This window comes from Thamnophis elegans, chromosome 2 (genome assembly GCF_009769535.1).
Source record: "Thamnophis elegans isolate rThaEle1 chromosome 2, rThaEle1.pri, whole genome shotgun sequence".
NCBI lineage: Eukaryota > Metazoa > Chordata > Lepidosauria > Squamata > Colubridae > Thamnophis > Thamnophis elegans.
In genome coordinates, this window is record NC_045542.1 from 49,798,253 (window position 1) to 49,809,125 (window position 10,873).

At 43.3% G+C, this 10,873-nt stretch overlaps 1 protein-coding gene across 1 annotated transcript; it reads right to left on the reverse strand.

Annotated features, from left to right (window-relative positions):
* Nucleotides 1-4,009: 4,009 nt before the first annotated feature.
* On the reverse strand, nucleotides 4,010-10,063 carry LOC116504495 (nucleoside diphosphate kinase A). The gene is made up of 5 exons (XM_032211514.1): nucleotides 9,954-10,063; nucleotides 8,028-8,160; nucleotides 6,552-6,653; nucleotides 5,463-5,575; nucleotides 4,010-4,257 (listed from the first exon to the last, which is right to left on the reverse strand). Exons 2-5 carry the CDS (start codon nucleotides 8,154-8,156, stop codon nucleotides 4,140-4,142), a joined length of 462 nt encoding a protein of 153 aa, XP_032067405.1. The 5' UTR covers nucleotides 8,157-8,160; nucleotides 9,954-10,063; the 3' UTR covers nucleotides 4,010-4,139.
* Nucleotides 10,064-10,873: the final 810 nt, after the last annotated feature.

Consider the following 10,873-nt stretch of genomic DNA (forward strand, 5'->3'; position numbering starts at 1 on the left):
CCACTTAGCCCGGGACTCCGCCTGCCAGTGGCATAACCACAGCAGGCGCCTAGATACCACCGAAGATGACATTGCCCGAGACGCATACTTAATTGCATCCAGGGTGGCATCTGCTGAGAACTGCGTGGCTGCCAGCATCTTAGAGATGTCCTGCAACAAACAAACTTCTGAGGCTGGAGTCGTGTCCCTCAGCTGTTCCAACCACAGCACCATGGACCTGTTGAAAAAAGACGCCGAAGCGGCTTCCATAATGGCCCAGGTTATAGCCTGGAACGTCTTACATAGCACAATGTCTGCCTTCTTGTCCTCTGCTTTGAGGCAGCTGGCGATGTCCCCTGTGATCACCGCTGACGCTGAAGCTAGGGTGGCAACTGGGTTGTCCACCTCGGGAACCTGGAGAGCTTGGGCAAAGGTAGGGTTAAGATTATAGAATCTCCTCTCATTTCCCCCTGGATTGGGAAAGGACCCTGGCTTCACCCACTGAGATTTAAGCACCTCTAGAAACATATCTGGCGTGGGAATATCCTCCTTTGCCACCGGTGGTCTATGGAAGGGCCCCTTCTTCTTACCCTTGCTAGTGCTAGGCGTTTCATTCACAGGCTTGGGATCTGTGGGGGGGTCCAGGTCTGCTGTGGCCCTTGCCTTTTGAAGCAAGGAGCTAAATAAGGAGGGCGGGAAAAGGCCAGCGATGGTTGAGTCGTCCTCTGCCTGGGCCTCCTCATCCTCAGAGAACCCCACCTCCTTCAACTCTCCTTCCTCTAAATCGGAAGCCTCACTAGCAGTAGAGGGGGAGGGAGACCTGGCTCCTCTGGCAGCCAATGCACTGGGGCAATCTTGGTGGCCCCTGGAGTGCTCCTGGGAAGCCCTGCTCCTGGAACTCTGAGGCTGCTGACTTATCCCAGAGGCCATCACTTGGGCTAAGGCCCTAGCTAACGTCTCCTGAAAGCTATTGGTGAGCTCAGGCAAGGCAGGCTGGAGCTCTGGTGGCTGTGAATATTCCCTGGGATCAGGGGATAGCGGTGCCAACCGATGCCTAGCTGGACTGGGGGCCCTGCGCCCAAAGGGGTCAGCCCTAGACTCAGATGGAAGTGCAGGCGATGGGGGGGCGGGCGATAGGGAGCTGTGCCTTCTGCCTGAGCCCCTTGGGGAACCTGGGGATGTCTCTCGGGCCTCATCCAGGGCTGGAAGCCTGCGGGGGGATCGGGACCTGGAGGGGGAAGGGCTGATGGTAGCCCTAAATTTTCTAGTCGAGGCCCTGGTTGTCCTGACCTCCTTCCTGGAGGTTGCCTTCTTGGGGGCCTTGGAGTTGCCCCTCCTAGTTGGGGACCTCCCCCTGGGAACTGGGGAAACCCCCCCCCCAGAGGTCCTTTCATCTGGATCCACACTCCCTGGGGATCTGGGCCTAGCATCCCTGCTCCTTGCCGCCTCCGCCATGGTAATTACAGTCGCGGTGACCACGAACCTCCTCTCTCCTTCAGCCGGTTTAAATTGGGTGGATTCAGTCTTCTGTCCCTGAATCCACGTTCTTTTCACTTCTGCCGCTGATCTGTGGCCTGAGGGACTGTCAGGCACCGCTCTGGAGCCCTCCCCGGACCACCGGTGGAGTTGGTCCTAAAGGAAGCCTCTTCTGGCTTCGCTGGTGCTTTTGAGCGCTTTCGGCATCCGTAGGAGAACGCCGATCACGCGCTCATTCATGTGCTCAAGATGGCGGCGGCAAGATGGTGACCACCGACCTGCGGTCCAAGCCTCCTCCTGGAGCTGGCGAGCGCTGGGGCGATCTCCGAGGATCCCCGGGCCACGCTGGTCTTCGTTGGCCCCTTTTGAGAGCCGCGCGGTCACTTCTATCGCCCCCGTGATGCGGAGGTTTCCTCCCCCTCTTACGCGATCGTCCGGCCGCTCAGGGCGCGCACGCATGCTAGCAAGCAGCAAGGCTTGTGTTCTAGCAGCGCTGAGCACAGTAGAGGAGGGGTGCGGCGATGTAGAAGAAATTAAAGGTATAAAAATTCCGTTTGAAGAGAAAAAATCCTGTAGAAAAAATCCTAAGTCTTCAAAATGAAGGGAGAGTCAGAGAAACACTCTTTTTAGGCCGGAGACTGAGGTTAATCTGGGGAGGTCAGAAGGAGGAACGTAGGTGTGGCCTCAAAAGATTACCTCAGTCTCCTAGGCAAAAGGGCTGGGTTAATACCCATCTGTAACTCCTCCCACACCTCACTTCGGAAACCGGCAAGGCTCATCAGTCTTTCAAAGGGAATGCTTATCTACACACACCTCCTCCTGCACTGCCAGAGTGTCCAAACAGAGAGCAGAGCCAAACTTGGCACAGAGTTCCTCACAAACAGAACTTTCCAGACAGATGAATGAATAGTTCCTGCAAAAGCCCACTCCCTGTTGGTTCCTATTTTGTTTTCTATGGGAGGGGCCAATCACTTCCAAGGTGTGGCTTTACTCTTGAATCGACCCTGCAGTCTTAGTTGTTCTTGTCTTCTGGCAGGTGCACTGGGAATAGGCTCCAGCTGTTCTGCCTCGCTGCTGTCTAGCTCCCTCTCTGTCTCTGACATGGAGCCCCCACCTGAGCTTTCCTCAGCCCTCAGGACTGGCTCCTGTTCCTCCCCAACTTCCTCACTGTCCGACTGCTGTCAGCTCTGCAGGCCACCGGCGGGCCACAACAGAACCACTGACAAAAATCACTGCAAACCACGAATACCTGGTGGGCTGATCAGCTGTTTGGTGGCTAGTGGAAGAGTAGCAACACAAGGTTGTGGTGAGGTTTGGGGTGGGGGGAAGGATTTGGGAGCATGCCTTTTGGGGCAGGAGTTTATTTTAAAATATGTCGCCAGGCTATGCAAATTCATTTGGTGAGCCATGCTGTGCAGACTCACTGGGAAGGGAAATCCCTCCTATGGCAAAGCTCTTTGATAATCTTAAATTTTCTGAAACAAAATTCTGACATGGTAAAAAATACTGGGCGCCAGAATCTATTCTATGGTAAATGAATTCTGCTTTTAAAGATTGGGATTATGTACTATAGGTCCTTGACTCACAACAGTTCACTTAGTGACCATTCAAAGGTATAACAGCACTGAAAAAAGGGACTTCTGACCATTTTTCATACTTAGGTTGCTGCATCCCCATGGTCAGTTGCTTGACAACTGACTCACATTTATGATAGTTGCAGTGTTCCAGGGACAGGTGATCCCCTTTTGCAACCTTCTGACAATGGGGAAATCAAATTCACTTAACAACCGCGTTACTAATTTATCAACTGCAATGATTCACTTAACAAATGTGGCAAGTCGTAAAATGGGGCAAAACTCACTTAACAAATTTCTCACTTGACAACATAAATTTCAGGCTCAACTGTGATTGCAAGTTGAGGACTACTTGTATTTAAAAAGATATTTTATTGGTAACTGGTATTTGCTTACCATGTACTTTCACTCACTACAAAAAGCAAGAGAAAAGCTGAGAAGTCTTCAAGAAGTGAATTTTCACTATGCAGGTGATGTAATATTCATTGTTGTAAAGATGCTCAATGTGAATTATGTCATAAAATATTATTACAAGTGTATAACATTTGGAGTTTTTGCAAAAGGCAATATTTCCTTGAGTGATGCCGGACTTTGTGTACTTTTCTCAGGAATATGGAATTGCCTTCTAGGATGCATTTTGTTTCCTCAATCTGACACACCATCCTGGGATTCACTAGTGGTCTCCCATCCAAGTTCTAACCAGGAATTAGCCTATTTAATTAGGTGCTGTTGCAAGATTGTTCCTTATAAAATGCAACAGATTTGGAATTCAAAGTGTTCTGATCTCGTTGAAAGCACTTCAGACATTTCAAGTGTGCTTGTTATAGCCAAAATAGCTTGTCTTGCATTCAAATCGAAATTTTTAGCATGTCTCTCATCTGTATTTATTGAAGATCTTTTTAAAATCACAACCACATGTACGATGAATACACTTCAAACAATTCACACATAATTTTTCATTTCTTTAAAGACAAGAACACTTATTTGTTCATGATACCTTTATTTCATATTGCCAATCAAGGAAGTAACTATGCTAACTGCTCCCTTGTAATGCAAGGATGGAATGAAATGACTTGTCGAAAGAAGGCACGACTCCTCTGAAGGACTACTTTACTCATAAATCCATTCCTGAGCACAAGATTTGTAGTCCACAAGTTCTTCAGGCTTGAACCACAGACTGATTTCATTTTCCGCACTCTCCACAGAATCACTGCCATGAATGATGTTCCTTTAGACAAGACAAAGATGTTAGGATATTTGGTGGAGCAGTTAAAGAAATTAAATAGACTGCTTGTAGCTAAAAAAAAATCGTATTTACAAGCTTATTTCTAAATTCCTTCACAAATTTGTAAGATGAAACTACCATCCATAATCAATTATGGACCACTCAAGTCTGATGATTGTATAAACTGTTTACATTGTTATTCCTGTAAGTAACTATAATGTAGATTTCACTAAGTAGTTTGAACAAGGTGGCCATTTCTGAACTAGTAATTCAGATCATATTAGAACTCAAAAGCATAGTATCCTATGCTTTTGAGCTCTACTACTAACAGCACAGTATTCTAGCTGCAATAAAGTTTATAGCCAAGCATGCTTTTACCAAACTTTACCTTGTGCATCAACGATATGAATGCTAGGCAAAGATTAAATTAACACTCCTGACAAAAGGCTAATGCCCAGCCTGCTTTCCCCCATGCCTTGCAGTTTGGATACACGCACACTTTGGGCACTCGGTGCCTAAAAGGTTCACCATTATTGATATAGACAATGTTTCTTTAGCCATCAGAAATCAATAAATAAGAAATCTAAAAAGTAATGTGGAGTCCATGCAATGAATAATTCCTTGCCTAGATTTTGTTTTTAAGTGGGTGGGCGATCCCATTTAGTGAATAAGATAATGATTTTGTTGTTGCATGTATTTACTCCTTCCTCTTCCCTGTTTTGAGGGCCTTTTGAAAGTAAATTTTATATGAAATCCAAAATTTAAGCATCTGTCACTTCATTTTTTTTATGCGTAGTATACAATGACAATTCTTTAACACCAAGGTGCTAATCAAGAGAGATTTCCAATAGAAATCATTCAGTACTTGGGGGTGAGTGAATCTCCAGTACAATACAGCCCCAGCTTTAGATATTTTATACTTGGGGCTTTTGGCGTATAAGATCACATTTCTTACTAGCATAGAACATGTGGACTTGCACTTGAGGCCAGCTAACTATTTTTAGTTACTGAATATATGTACCTAAACATTGATCAGTACATTAGTAGCACATTTTATAAATTTGTTATCACCATTAAGTGCTATATAAGCGTTAGCATAACAAGATCAACATTTTATACAAATTAATTGCATCTGACATTATTTTTGAAGCAATCTGATTTCTAGCAGGGCTTCCTATAATCTATAAAAAATAAATTGCAGCACCCACCTGCCCACTTGAATGCAGAAATCTCCACGAATGGTGCCAGGCTTGGAATCTGCTGGATTGGTTTCTCCCAGCATTACTCTGCCTGTCTTCACAACATTAAGTCCTTCCCAAACCTATAAAAACAAGTTTACTGAATAGATGCAAATATGATATTGTCAGAATGAATAGCTGCGGGCTTTATTGCATTACAAAAATCTTTAAAAATCATATAGTAGTATATTTTTGTTTTAGTTTTTTAGACACCAAGTGGAATTACTAGATTTAGGAATCTTAGCAAAGAAGGATAGTATTTGATTTCCATGTTGGTCAACGGGAATCATACAAAAAGGAATTAAGATGCATCAGTATCTTCATATTTATGTTTTGAAGCAGACTAAGCCCTATTCCGGAGCTTTTATCCAGTAATAATAATGGATAATAATATATACTAATCACCATTGAAAATCCCATTCATTGAGATTTTTAAATTGCAACTGAATTTGCTATTTTACAGAATGAATTTCATGTTTCTATGCATTATTATATGTTCTTCCTTTTATCTATTCCAAATATATCACCATTTTACACACTCTTAGATTTTAATATGATGGAATAAGGATGTTTAATTTACTTCTCTATATATTATCATATCCCTATTCCCCTACTTGGGATACTATGTGCAAACTTTTCTAGTCCAGGAATGAAACTAGCTTGTCTTGTGTGGATAAATCCAATCAAAGTGTTATTACCATCACAGACCAGATGCCCAATATATTAAATACTACTACATAATAATAATAATAAAAGTCATACAGAGCATCATAAACTACTTCTTGTTCAGGAAATTAATTTCCCCCAAACCACCAGACCATCCCTCAAATGGGCAGAATTCTATGGTCCAAGAGAAAACAGAAATCCTTTGCTAGAGCAGTACTTTTTAAATACATGTAGTATTTATTATCATGTATTACATTTGCTGTTTCCTAGAGGGAAATGCATGATTGTTATATAGGAAAGCTGGTAAATTGCCCAACTATTAAATTATTTTTCTCAGGAAAATTGGGGTGGGGGTGGGGTGAGTTAAATAAATGTTCATAAATAGATACTTACCATGGCAACTACAGGCCCAGAATTCATATATTTAACTAAACCTAAATAGAAAGGTCTGTCTTTCAGGTCAATGTAATGTTCTTTAAGCAGGTCTTCAGATGCCTTTAGAGAAAGGAAATGCAGCAATGGATTAATCCTCTTTTATCAGCTGAAATCTATTTTAAGTCTGTCTTCTCTGAATGGCCCTATTTGCACCAGCATCAATGAGAGAGTTTAGCAGATCAAGTGGGAAGGAAAATTAACTCCTCTCAATCAATTATCTGAACAAGGATGACAAGATTAACCTCTTGTCCAGGTACCAGAACAAAGTTCTTAGACAGCCTTCAAAAATGGAATAAATAGAGGCACTTTATTGCTGGTTATTTTATTTCATACCCTCTGCTTAGTCAGGAAAAAATGGAAGGAAGGCAGAAACATATATGAGACTTGTCTCTGCTCATTGCAGCAGTAACCCCACTTTTTAAAATGCACAAGGGAAAAATGTAGCAAATTGCTGCTTCAAAGCATTCTTTTTGGTAGCTTGAAGAAGCTTGAAAATGTCAATTCCCACTTTTCATGGGAACTCTTCTAATCATATGCTGCTGGTATTGGGGAGGTGGGGGTGGGGGCGCAAGTGATAATGTTGCCTGCATTCTGTGAACACAACTAAGAATATCATACCAAATAATGAAGTAAACACAGCTAATTCTCCTTAGTAGTACTAGTTTGGATAACCAATATTAACAGATTATCCAGTAGGGTTGTTACTGTAAAAGCTACATACCATCTTGCGAAGTACAGTTTTCCAACCAAAATCAGACAACTTCATTCGTATAGCTTTATGGTTTTAAGAGAACCTTCTACAACTCTGGAAACAAGAGGACTTCCAGACAGATCAGTAAGAAGATAAACTTGAACATGTGGAATTTAAAATTTATTTTTGCTTTCAGATTGAAAACAATCAAGATTAACTGAATTATTTCCTAAAGCAGTCTGTACTCCACCCTGAGTTTTGTACAAGTTGCTAGAAATGGTCATAGATATTAAAAATGTCTTTATCTTTACAACTGAGCTGAATTGAAAAGCTGATAATAACCATAATATATTTGTTGACGCAATCAGGAAATAACCTCCCAAATCACAAGAATGTGGAATGTTATAATTATATGAAGTTTTTGGATAAATTCTCTCTATATGTTAAAATATTTCAGCTGATGTCATATAAATAAACACCATCAGTCCATGCCTTCTTCTATGAATTCATCTGATTTTGAACTCTCAAAATGTGCTAGTTTTGCATTTCTATAGGTGGGTAGAGAGAGTGCAAACTCAAGTGGAGAACTAACAGAATGCCAGAAATGTAAGCTAAAATAGCTCTGAATTACTTAGTCTAACCCTAACTTAAACTGATGCAGTTCAATATGTGAGAATATTTTATTCATATGGAGAGCTTACATTATCGCTCAATTAACCACATGGGCCAAATATGAAACTTACATGGATCATTTTCATAGCTACTAGATGGAAACCTTTCTGTTCAAATCGTTTGATGATGTCACCCACTAATCCCCGCTGGACTCCATCAGGCTTGATCGCAATAAATGTACGTTCTGTATTAGAAGTCATAATTCTGCAAGAGAAAAGCAGAAAAAAATCAGTGAAAATCAACCGCAAAACACTTTGGTTTTACCAGTTTTAAATGGAGAAAATGGATTGGTGACTAGCAAGCTATAGCAGCAAAGATTTTAAAGTACATAAGAGCCTAAGCATGAAAAGACAGGTGTATTAAGTTTCCTTGGCTAAAGAAGGGAGGGAGAAATAGCTGAGAGAGAGAAAATTAGATTTCCTTTGGAAGGCTCAGTGCCATCACAAGATAGCTGCAGTTAAAATATTTTTGGTAAAAGCATGTTGCTTTAACAGTGGAATCAAGTTTGAAGAGATGAAGTGTTTCTTGCTAAAGGAATGCACTAGCACTATCATTTCTGGATGAGCAGTCAATTTGATAAGTAGGCCCCTTCCAATTCTGATTCTCTAGAATGTATCTTCCTGCTCATCAAGGAGGTCCTGTTGAAATGTTCCTCTTGTTTTAGATTTTTTTTGAAAAAAATTAAAGCTGTATTCTCCCCTAAAAATGGCACATTCATCTCCTTTCTAAAAGTGGAGTAGTCAGTCTCTAATCCATTTCTCTGACCTGGATTGCTAAAGTAACAAACTATTTCATGGTCAGTGTATAGACAAAAATGTTCATGCTTTCAAGAGATGATTAAACTACAATACCCAGAAACCCTCAAATAAGGGTTGCTGGGAGCTGTAGTTTATCACCTAGATTATAGAGAGCCCCTTTGTGTAGTGGTATGATTTCTAGACCTCCCCCAAGCACAAAGCCAGCTGGGTGACCTTGTGGCCAGTCACTCACTCTCAGTTCTAAGGAGGAAGCAGAGGCAAACTACTTTTGAAAAACCTTGCTAAGAACACTTTTAAGGATTAGTCCAGGCAGTTGCTAGGAATCTAAAAACTGACTCAAAGGCAAATTTTTTTTTTTTTTTTTTAGTATAGGCTCACTATACTTTTTAAATTGAGAATGCCCAAAGAGCATTCATAGCCTTCGCTTCCGAACGGTTCTTATATCTGCCCAGTTCACATAACTGGTGAAGCTTCCCAGGACTGGGTTTTTTCATCCCTGAAACACTGACACGTATCGTGCTTCTACCACAAATATAGGATCTGTAAAGATGCAGAGACACCTAAAAGGGGCTCGAGAAAACTGTTCATCTTCCGCGATTAGGTGTTGGCTTTCCAATAAAGAATTCTATTGAATTCATTCTATTCTATTGAATTCTATTAAATTCTATTCTATTGAATTCTATTCTATTCCTCTCGATTTTGAGCGGCCCTTTCCTTTGGGTCCTCCTTAAAAACGCATCGCGGGGCAGCTTCCCTTCCCGAGGCTAGCAGAGGCCCGTCCATCCACGTGTCACGCTTTGTTCCCCGGTTCGCCGCCGCCGCCGGCGACACGTGTTAGAGGTTACACTTAGCAACTCAGCAGCCGGGAAGGTGCCGCTCTCGTCTCCCAAAAAACGAAGCTTGTAGCGCCGGCCCAATTGCTCGAGCCTCGGTGGGACCGCCCGAGAAGAGGGGGGCAGCGCCTCGGCCGCCTTCAGGTTACGGAGACCGGAAAGGGGGAGCGACGCCTTCCGCCGGCCTGCCTGGATCCGTGGAAGGGCTTCTTCCTAAAGAAGAGATTCGAGCAATTGCTCCTTTTGCTGGCATGGCAACTGCGAAGCCTTTTTGGTGAAATAAAATCACCCTGGCTAGATTGGCCGGTTCTGGTCCTCTTTTTCTTTTTTATGCATTCATTTATCCTTCGCTTTTGATTGCTTCTCTCCGAAGAAAGGAGGCAAGCCAAGCACAAAACCCACTTACCCCAAATCACAGGAAAATCTGATCCGGCCGGGCAAAGCGGGGCAGGGTGGTTTCAGCAGCTGCCTCCTTGAAATCCTTCTGGGGAAGAGGAGGAGCGAAGAGAGGCCAGGCTGGGCTAAAGCCGGAATCTCACCGGAGCCACCCCCTTGGCGGCAGCGAAGAAGGCGGGCTTCGCTGTCGTGTTTCCCCCACCCCACCCCCGACCGCGTAAGTTGCCTTTCCTGATTCGCGAGTGGGATTTCCACCCCCCACAGAAGTCTGGCCCTGGAAATGGGAGGGGGCTTGCCCCCACCCCCTCAAGGAATTCTGGGAGTTGAAGTCCGGACATCTTCAAGTGGCCAAGATTGGGAAACACTGCCCTGAGGAGACCTCTACCTGCCCCCCGTGTTTTTCTCCTCGAGTGAAAGGGAGGGAGTGTGGCGCTTTCCCTTTAACCTGGCGTCTTCTAGGTGTGTTTTCAGAGGTCCCCTTACCCACATAGGTCCAATACCTGCTGCTTTTTCCTGCGAGTAGGTGCAGAGAAGTAGCCTTTGTCTTGTTTGTATATGGAACGTGCAATAAGGATGGAGACCTGGCAGAACCGGAGTAGGTGATTTGTAGGCAGAAGGCACTAAGTTCAGAAGAAGATCAGAGCAACTTCCTTACAGTACATTATTTATTTATTTATTTATTTGCCAATCGTTTACAAGATAACAAGAATAAGAATAAACATGAGTATGAATGAAATGGGTAGGAATAAATGGGGACAATAGGATATGGACGGTAGGCACATTGGTGCCCTTACACACACCCCCTTATAGACCTCTTAGGAATGGGGTGAGGTCGACAGCAGACAGTCTAAGGTTAAAGTTGTGGGGATTTGAAGATGTAACAACAGAGTAAGGTAGTGCATTCCAGGCATTGACCACTCTGTTGCTGAA